The following is a 23262-nucleotide window of genomic DNA, read 5'->3' on the forward strand; positions in this document are numbered from 1 at the left end:
AAATGATGAAACAATCAGTAAGTCAACTCCTTCAAAAAACACAGCTCATTATTAATGTTACCATCTGAGATGCTAAAATTGATATTAGCATGAGGCTGAGATGGAGAAAAAAAAAGTCTAGCTACATACGTAGCTCCTCCTCCAATAATCACTGGCCCCATCACAGAGTTTAGAGTTCTCAGCTCATTTATACACAAAATCATTTGGAATTATGTTCAACGGTATCATGCAGATATAACAACAGTTATCATGGTGTGCATTTAAGAACTGGGAGCTCAGAATGCTGTCTCAGAACAGAACCACTGCAGTAACAACAATGTATTCTAGCATGTTACTCTAATTTCTTCTTCTAAAGTTCTTCCATCTTGTACAAAAACTTAAATATTCACGATAGAAGAGATCAGAATGACATCTGAGGTTAAGTGCTCACATACTTATTGAGAAGATAGGACAAGCAGCCGTCAGTTCTTGTTAAAACTCTGCAGCTGATGCCTGAGTAAAGATATACCCATACAGTAGGACACATAAAGCATTCACCAGGCAGGCAGAAGTGAACATGTGAAGTTTCTTAAGGCAGGATTTGAACAAAAGCCTCCCACATCAGTATTATGTAAGTGTCCTGACTCCTCACCAACGGCAATGTTCTTAGCTGGTGGTGCAACTGGTGTCTGAAGTTTCCTGCTGCATTTCTGTTGTTTGCTTTTGTTAGAAATATCTTCACTGAAAATGAAGTGCTATGTCTGAGATTAAGCTAAATGCTTTCTTGAACCAAAACAAATATTTTTCTAATGAGAAAAAACAATGCAGACAATAACAAAACTATTCCAATGCATGTACTACTTTTTCACATTTGGCTCAGTCTCAAGACAAAAAAAAAATCTGTTGCAGAGCCTTGAATGAGATCACCTTTCTCATGAAGAAACAACATGACAAAAATTGTCAGCAGCTCACAAGGGCACAGTAAGAAATGCCACAATACAGTATGGAGCAAGGATGGAAATAATATACCCAGCTCCTTGCCATGGATGCAAAGTCGGTACCTCAACACACAGCCTGACAATGATGATGGTCAACTTGCAAAGCCATTGGCAGCACAGCATCAGCAGCGCGAAGCGCAGCAATAACGAATGAACCAGAGGAGGAAAAAAAATAGTAGTTCCAAATGTGAAGAACAACGACATTTTCTCTAGAACAGTAAAGCCAGATGACAGAGTTGTATGGCAACACGGGAATCCAGAGTGATATTTGTAAGCTCACCATGAAATTTCAGATGGCTATGTGCCAAAGAAACAATATCAACTGTTATCAAATTGAGAAACTCAGTATCACCTCCTTGAAATATAACAATCTCAAACAGTGAGTTAATGTGGTGGTCAATAACCTGCCAGTAATGGGAAATCTCAGATAGCAAATATTCTACTCACTATCCTACTATCCTGAAGGAGTTAGTAGTTTTCTAAAAGTTTTCTATTGCAGTGTTGCCCAAGAAAGTCCATCTGCTTTTCTAGGGGTTGTCCTGAGTTTGTTGGAAAGAACTGTCAACAATTAAGCTGTAAATGTCTGAGTATATAGATATTAAATACCAAGATTGACAAATTTCTACTATTCCCGCTCTTCCTTGCCCAGGAGTATCTCGCTCCTCACTGTCCTACGGACTTGTATCTCAAGAAATCATAAAGGATTGTAGCTGTGAATCAGGCTGAATTAGAATATATTTTTACATTTTTTTTCTAGAAAAAAAAAAAGCCAGAAAAAAAAAAAAGATGTAAAACAAAACAAAACACTACAAGATTTGTCCATCAGAAAACCTGGCAATAGCCAAAAAAAACTCATATTTGATCTAGCGATAAAAAAAAACAGATATCAAAAAAAGAGGACCATATTTTTCTCTTTCCTTGAAACCTCCAGAAGAAACATCAGCTTTAATACAGTAAGTGCAGAATAACACTGTACTTTGTGTTATTCTGTGTCATTAATGACATAATTCATGCAGGTAAAGATTCATTATAAAAATAAAAGCGATTAGCAATACAATTTTATGCTTCCTAAGATTCTGCTTAATGCTGAACCATTTATATTTCCTATCAAATATAATTCCTTGAACTTACCTGGGAAATGCAGCAAATATAGTATTCCTTTGTTACTGAATGAGAAAACACATTCAACAGTGTGTAAACTTATTTGTACGTATTCCAGAGACAAAATAGAAAGTAAGTGGAGAACAAGTGTAATGAAGGACTTGATACAAGCTTGGACTGATGATGTTTTTAATGGAAATTTTTTTAATAGAAGAGCACAAACATGTATTTTTAAAAGCTGGATAAACAAATAAAAGTAGCTCTGGGCAAATCTAATCTTCACAGCTAGCACTTACAGCATGCATTAAAGAATTTAGGCTGACACTGACCTTGACAGCACTTGCAAAAGAATTTTCACAAGGAGGAACACATCCTACACTGTGCCTTCAGTTTTATGAACAGTCCTGTAATTTTTTCAGTTTTAACTATACTTATTTCTCATACCTCCACTCTTTGCACCCTATAATTAGTTTTGAACAATAATGTTCTAAATGCAAGGGATAAAAGAACAATATCATAGTGTAGTGTACAAGTAGATGCCTTTATCCTCCTCTTAAAATGATCCTCTTCTGAAAATATGCCAAAACATTTTTTCTATAGCTTTCTTTTATCCTAAAAACTATTTTACAAGTACATTGCTAATGACAGGGTTTTTAAAAAACAAGTAAAAAAATAGACATGTTAAAGAGAAAGATATACAAAAAGAGTGAGCATAGGGCTATCCAGAAACACTTAGTACATAGAGAGAAAAAGAGGACTTATGTGTTAATTTCCATGGCACTTATAACAACGGCTCCAAAATTTATACCATGCTCATGTTCCCTTGACAATCACATTCCACAGATACCAGGAAAATTAAGATTTCTAATGCTGCTTTTTTTTTAACAACCATTCCTGCTACCAAGCAGGACTCAGAACAGCTAGTGTTAACAAAGGCACACAGGAGTGGTTGGAAACTATTCTGAGATAATTCTGCATCTTTTACCAAGGAACTCCTCATACAGTGAAGACAGCAGAACAAACCAGTAGTTCATCCCAACCTGTAAGTCATGATGTACTTCTGAAGCACACCCTAGCTTCTGTTGTAACAAGAAAAGTCAGCTATATTTGCTTTATCTTTATGCTGAAATAACCTCAGCAAATTCAGGGATGAGAGCAGCTATGAAGTGAAGAGTGCTATGGGTAAGGGCACATGTTGCTGGCTGTATTAGCACAGAAGACACTAAGAGTTTTCTCAAGTTCCAGAAAGGCTGGGAATTAAAGTTCTGTTTTCAGACACCCGTAAGATTAACAGATTTTCTCACTATCAGCTCCTGCCTGGCATACATACAACCCATCCCTCAACTCTTGCATCCCTCAACATACTCCTCCAGTAAACTAAATAATGTTCAACATGAAAAGATGCCTTTACCTACTGTGCAAATAAAATGAACACAGAATAATCCAAAAATAATTAAGAGGGCTGCTCTGGAAATAACATCTCCCATTTTATTATGTTGACCCACAATATTAGAGGTGGATGGTGGTGGGGTGGCAGTAGAAGTTGAACCTTCCCACCAATATTCCATTACATTTCATTGCCATGTGACAGATGGCAGCAGAGGGGCAGTCTGACAAAATGGCATTTGACATGGAAGTGCTGATGAAGCAAAAGTGTGCCACGGAATTTCCCTGTGCAGGAAAAAAAAAAAAAAAAATCCTATTGATATTAATTTATGCTTTCTGGACATTTATGGAGACCAAACATTGAAGAGGTTCTACTCTTGATAATATAGTGCTGTGAGCCGTTCCTTTCCTGTACCTGGCATTTTTTCTTTTAAAATACTGTATAAAAAGAAAAAAACAAAGGTTCTATGAATTATGTAAACTGGAATACATAATACAGAAATTTTAGGAAGAAGCTGTGAAAGATATCAATGGGAACACCAACGGGGAAATGAAAGTCCATGAAGGGTTTACTTTGTTTTGTGAGTAACAGAGGCAGGCTAGTGACAGCAGACAAGAAGGCTAACGTATTCAATAACATTTTTGCCTCAGTCTAAACTACTGACTGCTTTACACACAGCCCTCAAGCAGCTTGTTTAGAAGGTGGGAACTGGGGGAGCAATGCCCCTCCCACAGTCAGAGAGTGATAGAATTATAGAATCCTTAGAATTCGAAGAGATCTCTGAAAGCTATCTAGTCCAACACCCTTGCAATGAACAAGGACACCACAACTAGGTAAGATTGACCAGGGCCTAATCCAGCCTCACTTTGAAAGTCTCCAAGGATGGGGGCATTGACTACATCTCTGGACAACCTGTTCCAGTGCCTCACCATCCTCACTGTAAAAGGCTTTTTCCTTACATCCAACCTAAAACTACCATCTTTAAGCTTGAAAACACTGTCCCTTATTGTATCAAAAGAGACCAAGATAAAGAGTCTGTTCCCTTCTTTACTGTAGCACCACTTTAGATAGTGAAAGGACACTAACAGCCAGACTAGGAAGTTATACTCAACACACTCCAGGAATCTCCTGGATTGTCTGCCATCCTCTGCACCACTATCCCAGCAGATTTCCAAGTGTTTGAAATCCCCCATCAGGACAAGAGTCCATAAGCATGACACTTCCAGCAGCTGAAGCAAGAAGGCCTCGTCAACAGGCTCCCCCCGATCAGGCCTGGAGCAGACCCCAACCACTGATGGCCTTTGCTGGACCAATCCTTGATTTTAGTCCAAAAGCTCTCGATCTGTTTCTCAAACACAGCTCTTCTTAATCTAACCTCTCCCTAAAATAGACGGCAATTCCCCCACATCTCCTACCCTGTCCATCCTTTCTGAAGTCTGTAGCCGTTAATAAGAGTATTCCAATCGCAGGATTCATCCCACCCTGTTTCCATGGTAGCAATCAGGTCATATTTTCCCAATCAGGCCATAGTTTCTAAGTCCTTCTGTTTATTGCCCATGCTGTGTGCATTGATATAGAGGCACTTCAGCTCTACACTCAGTTATTGGCCTCATTGCCTTCTCAGAGGAGCCTTTCCTAATACCTCCAGGACAAGTCTGAGGTTTTCCCCTACCACCTCCCAAGGTGACAGCATTCCCACGCTCGTCTCTGTCCTCCTTCCCCCACCATATTTAGTTTAAAGCCTTGTTAACCAGCCCAGCTAGCTTGTTCCCAAGAATATCTGTGGCAACTTCTAGTCAGTCAGATTCCACTGTCAGCATTTCCCCTTTCTCAAGGCTGCATCCTAAACCATCTTACCCGAAGTCCCAAGTATTACACCATTCGCAAAGCTATTCATTCAGCATGACCACTCTCCTCCTTTTGTCCGGATCCCACTCACTAACTGAGAGGACAGAGGAGAACACAACTTGTGCTCCCAATCTCTTCAGCAGTCTTCCCAGACTCCTAAAGTACCTTTTGATCACCCAAGAACTTTTGTCTAACTCTTCATTTCCAATGTGGAAAACTAGTAATGGATAATAATCAGAGGGCTTGTTGTTAGGAACACCACTGAGCATCTCTCAACCAGGCACCAGGCAGGCAACACATCATGCTGTGGGACAGGTCCAAGCACCATACCAGACCCTCAGCTCCCATCAGAACACAGGGACTTGTTTCCATCCCTCGCTGTCTGAGGTCACCCCCTCCCACCTGATTGTGAGAGGGCAGACGATCCCGCACAGCTTGAGGAGCATCTCCCAGTGCCCTTCCTATAGGGACGGTTAAATCTGACTCCACCGGTCAATCTCCCTCTCACGATACAGGATGCTCCTCAACCTTTTTAGTTCCTCCTTTAGCTCTATCACCAAGCTAAGCACGTCATCATCCACCTGCTCACACCGCGCACAGGCAGTATCCCTGCTGCCCTCCTGTAGCAGCGACAGGGCCAGGCATCCTGTGCAGCCTGAGACCTGAACTGCAACACAGACATCCATGCTTTCAGTCTGAGAGTCCACGTCCCTTTTAGCAGCTGCTCACATCCCTTTTAGCAGCTGCTTGCGGCCCTGTGGAGACCCAGGCTGCACATGGGTGTGTCCAGAGAGCAATGTCCCGCTAAGTGACCCGTTAAGTGTTAAGCGTCCTCGTAAATGTGCAAGGCGCCCTGGCAGTGCCAACGGCCGCACATCCCCAGCGTCCCCGCGCCCTGTCTGCCAGTCCTATTCGCTGCGCCCTCTGGGCTCTGCCTTTATTCGCACAGGGAGGCGGTGCCGCCGACACTCCTGGCTCCGCCCACGCGCGTCAGAGCCACCGCGCCGCCGGGGGCAGAGGAGGATGCCTCGCTCTCCCTCAGGTCATTGCCCACAAATCCCTGGGCCGTGGGTGCTGAGGGAGCTGGCAGAAGTGACTGCCAGGCTGCCCTTGATAATGTTGCAAGGATCTTAGGGAATGGGAGATGTGCCTGAGGACTGGAGGATAGCCAGTGTCGCTGCAGTCTTCAGAAAGGGCAAGAAAGAGGACCCGCGCAACAGCAGGCCAGTCAGCCTCACCTCTGTCCCCAGAAAGGTGATGGAGCAGCTTGTTCTGGATGTCATCTCCAAGCAATAGGAGGGAAAGAAGGTTATCAGGAGTAGTCAGCATGAATTCACCAAGAGAAAGTCATGCTCTACAACCTGGTAGCCTCCTGTGATATCATCACTGGCTGGGTAGATGAGGGGAGAGCAGTGGCTGTTGTGTACCCAGTGTCAGCAAGTCATTTGACACTGTCTCCCCTAGCATCCTTGTAAAGAAACTAAATGTGGGATAGTGAGCAGACAGTAAGGTCGATAGAGAACTGACTGGTAGAGCTGACTGGTAGAGCTCAGAGGGTCGTGATTGAAATCGTGGCTGTTGGGCAAAGTCCCCGGGGACTGGAGAAAAGGAAATGGAGGAAGGAGGACCTGGGGAACTGCATGCCGGTGGGCCTCACTTCTGTGTCTGGGAAGATCACGGAAGAGATCCTCATGGGAGATGCGTTAAAGCACATGAGGGATGAGTGGCTGATCTGAGACAGCCAGCATGGCTTTACAGAGGGAAGACCGTGCCTGACCAACCTGGTGGCCTTCTATGATGGAGTGGGTGATGACACTGGTGGACAGAGGGAAGGTGACCGATGTCATCTACCTAGACTTGTGCAAGACCTTTGATGTGGTCCCCCACCACATCCTTATCTCTAAATTGCAGAGATATGGATTTGAGGCATGCACTGTTCAGTGGATAAGGAATTGGTTGGAAGGCTGTAGACAGAATGGAATGGCACTATGTCCAGGTGGAGGCCGGTGACGAGCAGCGTCCCCCAGGAATCTGTCTTGGGACTGGTGCTTTTCAACATCTTCATCAGTGACATCAGTGATGGGCCCAAGTGCACCCTCAGTAAGTTTGCTGATGACACCAAGCTGAGTGGTGTGACTGATACGTTAGGCGGAAGGAATGCCATCCAGAGGGACCTTGACAAACTCGAAAGGTAGGCTCGTGTATACCGAATGAGATTTAACGTAGCAAAGTGCAAGGATTTGCACTTGGTTCGGAGTAATCCCAGATACGTATACAGACTGGGAGGAGAACTCCCTGAGAGTAGCCCTGCAGGGAAGGACCTGGGGGTGGGTCGTGCTGGATGAAAAACTGAACATGAGCCAGCAGTGCGCTCTTTCAGCTCAAAAGGCCAATGGTATCCTGGGCTCCGTCAGAAGACGGGTGGCCAGCAGGGACAGGGAGGTGATTGTCCCTCTCTGCTCTGCCCCATCTTGTGAGGCCTCATCTGGAGTACTGTGTCCAGGTCTGTTGCCCACAGTAGAGGAAAGATGAGGAGCTGTTGCAGGGGGTCCAGAGGATGGCCAGGAAGATGATCTGAGGACTGGAGCACTTCCCCTACAAAGACGGGCTGAGGGAGCTGGGCTTGTTCAGCCTGGAGAAGAGAAGGCTGCGAGGAGACCTCATTGCCACCTTCCAGTATTTTAAACACAATTATAAACGGGAGGGAAGTTTATAATTTCCAGTTTTGAAATAGAATCTATAAAGTTGCAATCAGACATTCAATTTAAATCTGGTCACGTTTCTTTACCAGATTTCTCTCTTTTACCAGAGAAACTTATTCCTACCTTCACTGAATCCCCTGGAAAACTCATTTTTTATATATTATTTTGGAAATAAGAGGAAATGGAAATTTTGCAAGAGAGTCATTTGCTTTTCATTTAGGATTAGAATCTTCCACAGTTAAGTATGTTCCTAACCATAGTTAAGTATGGTACAGAAATAGCAAGGCTGGGATGAATCAACTGTCCTTTCACAGCTTATATAATGCAAGGAGACACTGCACATCCTGCAACTGAGAAAACTGTATTATATCATCTCAGACTCGTGGTTTTTGGTGTTCTGAACAATGCAGTGGAAGCACATAGACCCATGGTAGTCTGTTCTGTTTCGAAAGATCTAGGATGAATAGTAATTCAGACATATATAGGGCATGGGAGGCAAAAAAGTTTCTGGCTGTTTTGTGCATTGATTCTTCAGCTGAGCTGCTCAGCTTTTCAAGAGCCTATGAACTGCTATTTGGGAGAAGAGTGTGAAAAACTCCATTCTGCAAGCCATCACCCTTACTTCTCCCAATTTTAGATTAGGGATGTTACTTTGCATATTTCTCTTGGAGTCTATGTGTCTATTGTCCACAAATTTGTTTAAGGGCTTTTTGAACATATTGACATTACCATCTCCATTGCCCATTACAACAGGCATTCATATTACTCTCTGTGTAAAATGGACTCTGTTCTATATATTTTAAAGTGACTGACAATTAGTTTCAGTACTACCCGCATATAGTACTACTGTATTTGGTGAATGCCAGTTCCACAATCTACAGCCTCCTAACTTTGAGGTTGCCTTGCTTTGAGTATCAGGTAGGTCTAAATGACTTCCAGAGGTGATCTTGTATGTAACTGATCTTCCAGTATACGCTATTCTGCTATCATGAATGATGTAAACCATGACCATATCACTCTCCAGTCCTCCCCCTGCCAAACTGAAGTCTCGGCATTTCTATGATTTCTTTATATTCCATCTACTTGGGAAATGGAAACCAGAGCTATGTATCATAATCAAGCTATAGAGGTACAAAATTTTATGCAGTATCCTTTTGCTTTCTTCTCAACATCTTTCCTGATGATATTCACTGTACTGTTGTCTTTCAGCTATTGCTGTCCACAAATCAGATAATTTCTGAGAACTGTTACTGATGTCCCTAGGGTCTCTTCTCCTGAGGTGTACATATTACACTCCCTAAAGCTGTATGGCATAACATTCCGTGGTTCATGTCTAAATCGACTGATCCAATTTTTATATTTTAGCTTTGATGGATGTCATAGAACCATATAAAGGTTTGAGTTGAAAGGGACCTTTAAGATCACGTAGTTCCAACCCCTGCTATAGGCAGGAACACTTCCCTCTAAACCGGGTTGCTCACAGCCCCAACCAGCCTGGCCTTGAATGCTTCCAGGGAGGGGGCATCCACAGCCTCTGTGGGCAACCCGTTCCAGTGTCTCACCACCCTCACAGTAAGGAATTTCTTCTTACTAGCTAGTCTAAATCTACTCTCTTCCAGTTTAAAGTCATTTCCCCTCATGCTGTTAACTACATACCCTTCTATAAAGTCCCTCTCCAGCTTTCCTGTAGGTACAGGAAGACTGCTACAAGGTCTCCTTAGAGCCTTCTCCAGGCTGAAGAACCCCAACTCTCTCAGCCTCTCTTTGTACAGGAGGTGCTCTGAACCTCTGATCATCTTTGTGGCCCTTGATAAACTTCAGATTTCCTGCTTGGTATTTTTGGTACACTACATTCCTGTCTGTGCTGTAACTGTAGATTTCATGTGCATTTTGAAGCATAAAAGGCAGAGAAAAAATGGATAAAGATAACACCAGCTTCAGGGCTGCAAAATGACCAAGGTCCACCAAAACCTGGTGGAATGATTCCCGTGACTGGAGTATGGCTATCAACAGCTACAAACTGATCAGAAGGGACAGGCAAGGAAAGAGGGTAGGGAGTGTTGTAATCTACATTGGGAAAGGAATACAGTGTGAAGTTCTCTAAAGAACAGTCATGAGCAAATCGAAAAAATACGGGTGACAGAGACTGAGGCAGCAGAGGCATCCTTGTGATCGGTGTCTCCTACAGGCCACCAGACTAGTCAGAGCCTGTTGATGAGACCTTCTACCTCCAGCCTACAGGAGGCATCCTGATCGCAATGGCTTGTCCTGCTGGGGGACTTCAACCAGCAAGACATCAGCTGGAAAAGTAGCATGGAGAGCTGTAGGCAATCCAGGAGGCTCCTGGAATGGACTGAGGATAACTTCCTGAGCCAGGTAATTGACGGTCCCACCAGGGGGGATGCAGTACTGGACCTGCTGCTTGCCAATGCAAATGGACTGATCGGTGACGTCAGGATTGTAAGTTGCCTGGGCTGTAGTGACCATGCTATGGTTGAGTTCATGCTCCAGAGGGATATGAAATTGGCAAAGAGTAAAATCAGGGTGCTAAATTTTAGGAAAATGAAATTAGTCCTAAATTGTCCTCATGGGTAAGGGTGCAGAGCAGAGCTGGCAGACTTTTAAGGAAGTTTTCCTCAGGGCACAAGAGCTCTCCATTCCCAAGTATAGCAAGTCAGGAAAGGAAGGGAAGAGACTGGCATGGCTGAACTGGGAGTTGCTGGTCAAACTGAAGAGCAAGACGAAATTGCAGTGGCAATGAAAACAGGGACAGGTACCCTGGGAAGAGTATAAGGAAGCTGCTAGGCTGTGTAGGGATGAGGTCAGGAAAGCCAAAGCCAAGTTTGAACTAAACTTGGCTAGGGATGCCAAAAAGAACAAGAAGGGCTTCTGCAGGTCCCTCAGCCAAAAAACAAAAGTCCAGGAGGGCTTACTCCCCCATAATGAGTGACACAGGCAAGCTGCTAACAACAGACAAGGAGAAGGCTGTGCTGAGACCTGTCCTGGAATACTGTGTTCAGTTGTAGAGTCCTCCATAGAGGAGATATGTAGAAGTGTGTCCAGAGGAGGGCCACAAAAATGATCCGTGAGATGGAACACTTCAGCTATTTGGACAGGGTGAGACACAGCTTGGGCTCTTCAGCCTGGAGAAGACTCCACGGAGACCTGATAGCAACTCTTCAATATCTACAGGTAGCTATAAGAAGGCAACAGACTCTTTAGCAAGGTTAGTTGTGATGGCACAAAGGGAAATTATTTCAGACTAAGACAGGGGAGAGTTAGATCTGATATAAGAAAGTATGTTTACACAATTAAGGTGCTGAGGCATTGGAGCAGGATTCCCAAAGAGGTGGTGGAAGTTCTGTCCTTGGAGACGTTCCAGGTCAGACTGGACAGGGCTCTGAACGACTTGATGTAGCTGTAGGTGTCCCCTTTTCATTGCAGGGAGTTGGACTAGATGACCTTTAAGGGTCCCTTCCAACTAAAAAGATTCTATGATTCTGTATATAAATAGCTTGTGAGTGTCTTCCAAGGCTTTCTCTGCAATCTTCCGGCTTTAAGTAACAATAACTACATGGATTAAGTCTTCTTCAGCAGTATAAGGCTCAACAGCAGATGTTGATCCCTTTTATGTTTCAAAGGAAAATGTTCTGTGATTCACAGAAAATTTATGATTAAAAATGATATGAGAAACCATTTGTCATTATGAACCATAATGAACATGTGTGCAGATTTACTGAAAAGACACTGTGCATTCTTCTCCCAGAAAAAGGAGAAAATATTTCCTTTGGTTCAAAAAAAAAAAAAAAAAAAAGAGTATAAATCAAACAAAGACAAACCTACCTACTGAGGATGGATGGGAGAGACCCCACTGGAAGAGGGAACACTGGGGAAGAGCAAGGAGCAGCAGTATGGAAATCATTGCTTTGCTGGACTTGTCAGGGCCAACAAGCGGTTTGCGGGCTCTCAAAAGTGAGAGCACAGCACAGAGCCCGCAATTCAGTCCTTCCTGGTGAGAGGCAGAGGCTTCGTGTGGCCCTGCACAGGACCAGGTCTCGGTGTTGGGGCGGGCCGGCCATGGCCCCGCTGTGCCACACCCCACTGTCCCTACATCACAAACGTTGCCATAGCAGCCAGCTGGTGACATGGCAACTACATCACAAAGGGGACAACCCCAAGTTCTGGGCAGAGCGAGGCTGGGTGCCACTTTGCCTGTGAGTTGCCTGGAGAGAGGAGCTTGACTGCTTGGCTCTCTTTGCACATCACAGACATGGCTGATTTCTGGGGAATTAGCTTTTTCCTCAGCCTGGAGGATGACGATATCTTCTATCCCATCCTTGGGATCATGCTGATCATATCATTATTTGTATTCATTATGGCCTTGTGGAAGTGGAAGGTAGGAGTCAGGGCTGGTGCTGAGCCAGGCGCTGCAACACAGGGAGGGGGGTCGGTGGGGTCAGGGCCATCCGCAGGGCTGGGCTGGGGGCCCTGCCTGGGAGGAGAGGCCGTGTCCCAGCGGGGCCTGGCCAGGCTCGGCCAGGAGTCCCGGGGCAGGCATGGGCCTGGGCCTGGCTGTGCCCTGGGTTGGAGGATGCTGCTGAGGCTGCTGGGGATGCTCCCCTCTGACTTGCTGCTTTCTTTGCCCATATAGTGTGGGAGGACAAGGAGGTACAGCTGCAGTGGCAACACAGAGAATCGCAGAGGTGAGCAGCATGGGCAAACACAGGTGCCCTACAAAGACACCCCCCTGCCCCACATGTCCATGGCTCCATCAGGAAGGGTCTCTCTATCTGTTCACTCTCTGTCTCTTCTACCAACAGCTGCAGACCTCCACAGTGCTTCACAGTCCTCAAGGACACAGTAAGTAGTTAACTCCCTGGAGCATGACAGCTCCCTCTGGTCATCTACCAAGGGAGGTCCCGCTAATGCTGCTCTCTGTCATTCTGCAGCAGTTCCCTGATATTGGAGAGGGAAGATACACAAGAAAGACTCTGGAAGCTGGAAAGGAGACTTGAGGAATTTCACAGATACTTGGAAATGTGAGACCACAGAAAGGATGGTAGTGGAGATGGGCTTGGGTTGGGGATGGAGATGGGGATAGGGCAGGGAGCACTGACAAGGGAAAATGATGAGGGCAAGGCATGGCAAAATTCACAAACCTAAAGTGCAAGCGGCAATGCCATTGCAGAAGTAATGGATTTACCATCCGGGCACAGCAGAGCCTGACAGTGCTGCCAACTCCTCCTGAGCTTCTGATCGCAGCAGGTGTGGGGGGACCTCAGGCACACACAGGGTTGGTCTCCACCACAGTAACACAGCTTGTCAGCTCCTTTCAGGCAGAACAGTCATGAGGCGCTCAGAAATCCTTGATCAAAGCATGCTATTATCCCCTTCTACCACAGGTCAGTGATGGAGGCGTTAGAGGACACCAATGACCCACTCACTTCCGATAAAGCAGTGGATACCAGATTAACACCAGAGATGTCTCTGTCCTCTCGGAGTGACAACTCCCTCACTTCCATCATGGCGGCGGAAAAGTGGTGCTCTTCCAACATGGCAGAGGGAGCCCGCAGTCCCTCAAAGGCCTCCCTGTCCTCTAGGAGCGATAAGTCCCTCACTCCCGTCAAGGCAGTGGGAGCTGGGTGCTCTTCAAGGGACTCTCTGTCCTCCTGGAGTGACAGCTCCCTTGCTGCCTTTGTGGCAATAGAACCTGACTGCTCTTTGAGAGCCTCTCTGCCCCCTTCCAGGAAAAGCTCCTGCACTTCTTCCAAAGCAGATGAAGGCAGCTGCATTTCACAGCTGACCCTCAGCACTCCTCTGCATGGATCAGATTCGAGTCATGCTGCCCTGCTTGACCTCATGCTTTCTGATGCTCTTGAGCCTCAAGAAGTCCAGGAGACCTTGGACTGTGTTGTCCCAGAAGGGAAACCAGAGGAGGAAGCGGGCCTGGCAATACATGGAGAAGGGACTTTGCAGGAAAAGTCTGCTCCTCAGATGCCTCAGCAACTATCAGAGCCCCATGTGGAGGTGGAGCCCAGGGTGTGGAAGCCGTTGTTCCTGGATGAGGCTGTGAAAAGGCAGCTGGAGAGGCACATGATAAAAATACAGATACAGCGGTGCTTTGGGCTACCAGAGAAGGTTCTGGCCTCCTACAAGAAGGCCTCAGAGACCATCCCGGAGCTACAAGACTTCCTTCCTCCTCCACAGTGGCACACTGCACTGCCCTACCACTCGCCCTTCCATTGCTGGGACAGGCAAGTTCGCACCAGGAAGATGGCAGTGCGGCCCTGTAGGCCACAGCAAAAGTCCACAGCCCCTGTGAAAACAAGCACGCGAGGAACACAGACACCTGTCTGCTCTGTGCCAGCAGCTTTCATGACAGTGGCAAAAGAGGTGCCTCGTGAAGATCTGGAGAGATCCCAGCAGAAAAGGATATGTAGGGGAACAGCAAGAAGTAGCAGCTCAGCCAGGAAGAAGACCCAGCCCGGCAGTTGCACAAAGGAGCAGGGCCCTTTGGCACAAGGGGGTGATCCCGGTCCCTCCTTTTCCATCCAGGAAGAGCAGACAGTGCCACAGAGCAAGGGAGCTCCTCAGGAAAAGGAAGAGCAGGACAATGAGAACGCCACCATGCCCAGCGGGGGCAACATGGGGATCCAGGAGCTGTCACAAGGCAGGACAGCTCCTTCAGGAAATAATTCCCCACAGATAGAAGACATTTTCAGTAAGGACACTCCCAGAGCTGTGCCACAACCTCTGAACCCTGCAGAGACCAGCCAGGAAGAAAGACCCAGCCTGGAAGAGATATTCAAAGCACTTATAGACTTCTACAGGGTCAGCACAATGACTGAAAACCAGCAGAACCAGCTGCTGGCTTCCTGGCTGGAGCAGTCCGGGGACGATGTTGGGCACTCAAGGTCAGAGCCAGCAGCAGAGAGTCCCACTGCCACACTCTACAGAGCAGAGAACGAAATGCAGAAGAGAAAGGGACTCGAGCAATATGGAGTCAGGGCCAGGAGGCTCTGCCCCAAGTGCAGCAAAGCCTCCTGTGTGGATGGGAGTGAAGACACCTGGACTTCAGCTTCAGTTGCAACTGCAGCGCCAGGCACAGGAGGAGACGAGGCAGTGGGAAAGAAGCATCTATCTGGGGAAGGGGCCAAAAGGGAGCAAGGTCAGAATCAAATTGCTGATGCTGCCCAGCAGCCAGAGGGGCGCCGTGTCTACCGCTACCTGATAACAATCAGTACAGTCAAGCACAGGACGCTTCTGTTCCAGCAGGCCCCTACCAGGACCCCGCTGTCACAAACACAGTGGCTGCCCAAATGTGAATCAGAAACAGACAGGAGCCCAGCACCATCTTTGCCAAGCTGCTGCTATGGTTGTCTCACCCCTATCCTCCTTTCCCTACAGAGGGCATGGGCCAAGCTCCTAAGTGCAGGGAAAGCCCTATGTTCCAAGATAAGGAAGAAGTGAAGTAGGAGCCCCAAGAAAGAGGACCAGCCATGGACAGCCCAGTCTCACCTTGGGATAAGGGCATAGCTCAAGACTCCTGGGGAAAGGCTGCAACCATCTCAGGAGGCAATAGGGAAGAACTTCATGTATTTGGGGCTGAGACCTTCTTAATGGGAGTGACAGACAACATCAAGACTTGGTGCCAGGCAAGCATGGAGACAGCAAGGGACTGAATGACAGTGGGAGGAGTCCTGGGCACCTGTGGACGCCGGCTCCTGCTGATCATGGTGAGTCAGTCCATGTGCTGCTACTTGGAAGTTCAAACAGCAGCTACACCCTATTTGACTCATGTCCAGTCCCAGCCCAGTGTGACTTTCCTCTTCCCTTTACTCATTTCCAGGGGTAGCACCAGCCTTTGAGGGACATGGACCCAACGAGCAACAGATCCCTGCCAGGACCACCAAGGAACAGGAGCTCTCCCAATAATAAATACATAAACATCACTTAAATACATAAACATCACTTAAAATATGCTCACTGATGTCTCGTCTTTCCTGCCGAGGACCACAGTTGCCTACTCACTGCTCATACCTCCTAGCAGGGGCAAGGTGGGCAGCTCTGCTGGTGCCTTTTGGAGGAGAGAAGAAAGAGGACTAGGTTGGCACTCCAGGTACTTGAGAGCAGGGATGTGGGGCCTGCCTTCCACATGAGGCTTGTAGAGGCAGCGAGAACTGCCCAGCTTGCTGGGGGCCTTTGCACAGTACTTCTGGTTTAGAAATACTTCTGGTGTGAGAGCAGAGTGAGTCCTTCAGGACCAGTGGCAGGGAGAAATGAGGGTGGGAGTCAGCCATGAGACAGAGAAGGCAGAGGCAGCCATGCCGTTATTTTGCCTGCAGTAAGTTGGGCGGAGACCCTTGGAATAGCAGACAGAGGCCTCTGTGGGCACTACCTCTCTTTTTTGCTGTGGGATGGGATGTATGTATCTCGTCTAGAACCCCTTCCTCTCCCTTTCAAGGGTGTTAAGAGTTGTGCCAATGTGGTAACCTGAGGGCCCCGGGAGGGTGGCAGGATCTGAGTTTTGAGCTCTGGGGCTCGTGAGGAGCTCTACCTGCCCAATTACGTCCTAGGATGAGAAGAAAGGGTCAAGGAGGAGGAGATGAACAGAATCCCTAAGTAGGCAGGGCAGTGACGGCCCTTGCAGGTCTTATTCTTTTCAGTACTCATAGAATGGCCTGGGTTGAAAAGGACCACAAGGATTATCTAGTTTCAACCCCCTGCTACGCGCAGCTTCGCCAACCACCAGACCAGGCTGCCCAGAGCCACATCCAGCCTGGCCTTGAATGCCTCCAGGGATGGAGCATCCACAACCTGTTTTGGCATCAGTGGGACGGATTCCCCTCCCCTAATCCTTATCTAGAGGTTCAGGGTCCTTGATGACATGGGAAGCCTAACCACCAGTGAAGACTGAGGCAAAGCACTCATTGAGTACCTCAGCCTTTTCTATGTCTGAGGAAGCCAGCTCTCCATTACCTTTTATCAGAGGAGGAACATGCTGCTTGGCCTGTCTGCTCTTGCCTATGTACCTGTAGAACCCCTTCTTGTTATCTCTCAGTTGCCTTGCCAAGTTCAGCTCCATGTGTGTCTTAGCTTTCCTAATCCTCTCTACACACCCCAACAACAGCCCTGTACTCCTCCCAGGCTACACAACCCTGCTTCCACTTCCTGTACATTTCCCTCTTTTCTCCCAGTTTAAGCTGCAGGTCCTTGCTCAGCCGCGCTGTTCACCTGCCTTCCCTTCTCGACTTCTTCTGCTGGGGGATGGAGAGCCTTTGCACCCTCAGAAGGGAGTCCTTAAAGAACTGCCAGTTCTGTTCTGTATCCATGCTCTTAACGACAGATTCCCAAGGGGTGCCATCCAGCAACTCCTTGAGCCGCCACAAGTTTGCTCTCCTGAAGCTCAGGGTCCTGACTCTGCTTTTTGCCAGGCCTGCACACTTCAAGATCACAACCTGCACCAGGGCACGGTCACTACAGCTCAGCCTGCTATCCACTCTTAACCTCTCCAGTGCTCTCTTCTGTGGAGACCGTGGCTGCACCTGGGCGTGTCCAGAGAGCAACGTCCGGTTAAGTGACCCGTTAAGTGTTAAGCGTCCTCGTAAACGTGCAAGCTGCCGTCCCCTGCCCTCTCAGCTCGCCTTGCCTGCACCAACCGCGGCAAAAGCCGCCGTACCCGCCTTCTGGGCTCTGTTTCCATTCGCACAGGGAGGCGGTGCCGCCGACACTCCTGGCTCCGCCCGCGCGCGTCAGAGCCGCCGCGCCGCCGGGGGCAGAGGAGGATGCCTCGCTCTTCCTCAGGTCATTGCCCACAAATCCCTGGGCCGTGGGTGCTGAGGGAGCTGGCAGAAGTGACTGCCAGGCTGCCCTTGATAATGTTGCAAGGATCTTAGGGAATGGGAGATGTGCCTGAGGACTGGAGGATAGCCAGTGTCGCTGCAGTCTTCAGAAAGGGCAAGAAAGAGGACCCGCGCAACAGCAGGCCAGTCAGCCTCACCTCTGTCCCCAGAAAGGTGATGGAGCAGCTTGTTCTGGATGTCATCTCCAAGCAATAGGAGGGAAAGAAGGTTATCAGGAGTAGCCAGCATTTCTCTTTTCACCAAGAGAAAGTCATGCTCTACAACCTGGTAGCCTCCTGTGATGTCATCACTGGCTGGGTAGATGAGGGGAGAGCAGTGGCTGTTGTGTACCCCAATGTCAGCAAGTCATTTGACACTGTCTCCCCTAGCATCCTTGTAAAGAAACTAAATGTGGGATAGTGAGCAGACAGTAAGGTCAATAGAGAACTGACTGGTAGAGCTGACTGGTAGAGCTCAGAGGGTCGTGATTAAAGTCGTGGCTGTTGGGCAAAGTCCCCGGGGACTGGAGAAAAGGAAATGGAGGAAGGAGGACCTGGGGAACTGCATGCCGGTGGGCCTCACTTCTGTGTCTGGGAAGATCACGGAAGAGATCCTCATGGGAGATGCGTTAAAGCACATGAGGGATGAGTGGCTGATCTGAGACAGCCAGCATGGCTTTACAGAGGGAAGACCGTGCCTGACCAACCTGGTGGCCTTCTATGATGGAGTGGGTGATGACACTGGTGGACAGAGGGAAGGTGACCGATGTCATCTACCTAGACTTGTGCAAGACCTTTGATGTGGTCCCCCACCACATCCTTATCTCTAAATTGCAGAGATATGGATTTGAGGCATGCACTGTTCAGTGGATAAGGAATTGGTTGGAAGGCTGTAGACAGAATGGAATGGCACTATGTCCAGGTGGAGGCCGGTGACGAGCAGCGTCCCCCAGGAATCTGTCTTGGGACTGGTGCTTTTCAACATCTTCATCAGTGACATCAGTGATGGGCCCAAGTGCACCCTCAGTAAGTTTGCTGATGACACCAAGCTGAGTGGTGTGACTGATACGTTAGGCAGAAGGAATGCCATCCAGAGGGACCTTGACAAACTCGAAAGGTAGGCTCGTGTATACCGAATGAGATTTAACGTAGCAAAGTGCAAGGATTTGCACTTGGTTCGGAGTAATCCCAGATACGTATACAGACTGGGAGAAGAACTCCCTGAGAGTAGCCCTGCAGAGAAGGACCTGGGGGTGGGTCGTGCTGGATGAAAAACTGAACATGAGCCAGCAGTGCGCTCTTTCAGCTCAAAAGGCCAATGGTATCCTGGGCTCCGTCAGAAGACGGGTGGCCAGCAGGGACAGGGAGGTGATTGTCCCTCTCTGCTCTGCCCCATCTTGTGAGGCCCCATCTGGAGTACTGTGTCCAGGTCTGTTGCCCACAGTAGAGGAAAGATGAGGAGCTGTTGCAGGGGGTCCAGAGGATGGCCAGGAAGATGATCTGAGGTCTGGAGCACTTCCCCTACAAAGACGGGCTGAGGGAGCTGGGCTTGTTCAGCCTGGAGAAGAGAAGGCTGCGAGGAGACCTCATTGCCACCTTCCAGTATTTTAAACACAATTATAAACGGGAGGGATGTCAAGTTTTTACAGGAGCAGACAGTGATAGGACAAGGGGGAATGGATTTAAGCTCAAAGAGGAAACATTTAGATGGGATGTCAGGGGAAGTTTTTTTACAGAGAGAGTGATGAGGTGCTGGATCAGACTGCCCGGAGAGGTTGTGGATGCTTTGTTCCTGGTGGTGTTCAAGACCAGGTTCGATGGGGCTCTGGGCAACCTGTTCTTGTACCAAATCTGGTGGTTGGTGGCCCTTCCTGTGGCAGTGGAGTTGTAACTTAGTGATTCTGGGGTCTCTTCCAACCCAAGCCATTCTATGTTTCTATGCTTCTGTGATTCTATAATCATTGGCACAAAGTATTTGAAGGCCTGTAACTAGCAGTGTACTCTGGATACTAGCAGTGGATACTGGGGACTCAGTACTGAGTCTGGTGTTGTTCAATACCTTCATCAATTTGGATGAAGGGTTAGAATCCACTTTCAGCAAGCTGGCACACCAGATGGCAGTGCTGCCATTGAAGGAGACCTGGATAGACTAGTGAGTTGGGTAGAGAGGGACCTCTGGCAGAATTAATTTTGTGGACATAAAAATGGCTAAGTGGTTTTCATTTCTGGAAAACATTTTGTATGTATATTTTTAAGGTTTTAAATTCTCAGCTGTAACTGTCTTTCTGACAAAACTCCAGCTGCTCTCTAGCCCTTCTTGAGCATGTATTTTATTTAATTTGCCTTATTTTCCTGTTTGACAAATTTGTTGTTGTTGTTTTTTTCTCTCTGTAATTTCTTGAAGATACTGTTTGTGTTTCTTGTGTTCTCTCCAGCACAATCATTTCTGAAAGAGTAGAGCAGACATGTCCAACCCATGGTCTGTGGCCGCTCCCTGCCCCATGCCATCATGGTGGCAGCTCTGTCCCAGGCTGGCCTTGGCTGTGCACCCATTGCTCTCAACTATAACTATATGATGATGTGCGATCAGCACTGTCTGGGCTGAAACTGGGACACTGGGATGATGCAGTGCTGTGATAACTCAAGTGATGGCAAATGATTTTATGCATTTTGATGCATTGGCTAAACAGAATTCTGTGAACAGCACGAAATAGGCAGCTATGGTTTCCATTTTAATAAAGGAATTTGTGAACAAGTTTTAAGATTCCCAAAAGATCATCAATTTGCAACTCCATTTTCAACCCAAATACATTCCAGTTTTCAAATGAAATGCATAGTGTTGCAATCAGACATTCAATTTAAGTCTGATCATGTCTCTTTACCAGACTTCTATACGCCCTCTCTTACCAGGGAAACTTATTCCTCACTTCATAGTCACACTTCATTCATGTTGTCACTTCTTGGCAGTATATACATATGTGAGCAACTTTTCCAGGATGAAGTATACTTACATACCTTAACTATATTAAATATTTTATGAGGGCTGCTCTGAAAGTAATGTTTTATTTGTGTTAAGAGAATGTTTATGTAAATATTCTATAATTGTTTGTGAATGTGTTATTTTGCTGCATTTTGTTGCTGTTGATTGTATGTTTGTTTGTTTTTGGTCTTAGTTCTATTTATAATGTTATTCCTGGAGAAGCACGTTTCAGCATGGCTCAGGTTTTAGTACACGTCTTTCCTTGTTCATCAGAATCTCAAACTGCATTTCCTTTACTGCCTTTTATAAAAGGGCATAAGGGGCTCAAGATCATGGCACGCCTGAAGATAAAGCTGTGAGAGCTGCTGCAAATATAATGCCTCCTTCTTTATTATGTTGGCCTATAATGTCAGAGGCAGATATTGGTGATATGGTTGTTGAGGTTGAACCTTGCCACCAATATCCCATTACATGTTGTTGCCATGTGACGGATGGCAGCAGTGGGGGCAGTCTGATAAAATGGTGTCTGACATGGAAATGCAGATGAAGCAAAGGTGTGTCACTGAATTCCTTCGTGTGGAAAAAACTGCACTTACTGACATTCCTCGATGCTTGCTGAATGTTTATGCAGACCAGACAGTGGATGTGAGTGCAGAGAGGTGATAGCTGGGGTGTCTCAGCAATCATGACATGATTGACATGTCACATTTTGGACAACCATGAAGATTTTTACAAGCAAGGAATGCAGGCTCTTGTTCATCTGTTGGAAATGCATAGCAAATGATGGTGACTATGCTGAAAACTGGTCTTTTGTAGCTGAGAATTTGCTTTATCAAATAATGTTATTGTGCTCTTTATAGCTGTTGTATTTTCCATGGAAATAAGTAGGAGGTATTACTTCTGGAGCAGCACAGGATGATTTTTCTTTGTGAACAAGTTCAGTAACAGTTCCTGTTTATTAAAAAATCATCTGTACTTGTACATACAACAGAATTCAATTTTTCAATAGGCTATAATTGAATCCTTTTGTATTAAATAAGCCGTGGCTATATACATCATTTTAGTAGCTGATAAAAATGGTCTAGAAATGTTTTTTCTGCTTACTATTAAGATATGAAGGCACATCAACATTTGCATTTCTGTTAGACTCAGCATTCTTACCTGACCTTAGTTAATTCCAAAAAAATATCGCCAGATAACATTTCTGCAATGAAAAAAATCAAAATCTATTCATATTTCTTTTAAAAAATATATGCTAAGGCATATGGCAGGCTCTTCACTTGGCAATTACCCACACAGCTCCAGTGAAGCCAATGGAACAAGGCCAATTCATAGGGCTGATTTATACAGCTGAACACTTGCATCCTTCTCTCTGGTCTAACAGTGTACCTGAGCTTTTCCAGTTGACAGTGGACAGGGAGGATAAAGCTGGCAGAAGGCCAGACTGGTATGCCCAGTGCAAATCCTTTCTCTGTTATTTAAGATGAAGGCATGCTGCTAGCAGCTATCTTCAGCTGAATGATCAGCAAAGCATGAAGTTTACATAATGTCTCAGCTGTATTTTTCTCGTCTGCACGGTCTGATTGTGTATCTCTTTATTTGGTAGATTTGTGGTTATGTTGATTTTGCTTATTTGTTGGTTGCTTGCTTAGTTTTTAAGTTTGAGAAGGCAATTTTTTGTTTCTGGTATGTTCTGCAGTGTCACTGTCTTTCTCTGAACACGCTCCATGGCCTCAGTGTCTTTCTTCTACTGAAGAGATGACCAGATGCCTGGAGCACTTTTCCTTTGAAAATAGGCTGAGAGTTGGGATCATTTTCTTCTAGAGAAGAAAAGGCTTCAAGGAGACTTTAGAATGGCCTTCCAGTATATAATGGGAGCTTACAGAAAAGATGAGGAGGGACTTTATCAGATATTGTAGTTACAGAACCAGGAGTAAGAGTTTTAAACTAAAAGAGAGTAGATAAAAATTAGATATTAGGAATAAATTCTTCACTATGATGGTATTAAGGTACTGGATAGCAAGGTTGCCCTGGGAAGTTCTAGATGCCCCATGGGACTTTGAGCAGCCTGATTTAGTGGAAGGTGTCCCTGCACAATACAAGGGAGTAGGAATTAGATGATCTTTAAGGTGCCTTCCAACCCAAACCATTCTATTATTCTATTATTCTAACCTGAATTTCTATTACATTTATGCTTCTACTCCTTTTGAACTCTGCACTGAAAAATTTTCTGTGTCTAACCTAACAAGTACATGGAACTGAGAGTACACCAGGTGAAACTTACTCTGAAGCCTAAGCCATAACCCTCCAATTTAGTAATCTAAATTTAGCTTCCTGGAATTGTCCCTTACACACTGTTACATTTGTAACAGAAGTTTTTAAAACTGAGTTTTTAAAACTATTTAAACAGGCAGAGGATCTTAATG

General features: G+C 46.3%; 2 protein-coding genes across 2 annotated transcripts in view; both read left to right on the forward strand.

The window, feature by feature from the left end:
• KCNS3 (potassium voltage-gated channel modifier subfamily S member 3) overlaps positions 1-23262 on the forward strand; it is a 444844-nt gene that overhangs the window by 143568 nt on the left and 278014 nt on the right. The gene's annotated exons all lie outside the window — the stretch shown is intronic.
• On the forward strand, positions 13418-15485 carry LOC109366306 (uncharacterized). Its single transcript, XM_019613289.3, has one exon. The coding sequence runs from the start codon at positions 13425-13427 to the stop codon at positions 15483-15485; it is 2061 nt and encodes a 686-aa protein (XP_019468834.2). The 5' UTR covers positions 13418-13424.

Source organism: Meleagris gallopavo, chromosome 2 (assembly GCF_905368555.1).
Source record: "Meleagris gallopavo chromosome 2, MGAL_WU_HG_1.1, whole genome shotgun sequence".
Taxonomy (NCBI): domain Eukaryota; kingdom Metazoa; phylum Chordata; class Aves; order Galliformes; family Phasianidae; genus Meleagris; species Meleagris gallopavo.

Coding starts and splice junctions, on each gene's coding strand:
- LOC109366306 (XM_019613289.3), top strand. CDS start 13,425: ATGGAGGCGTTAGAGGACACCAATGACCCACTCACTTCCGATAAAGCA.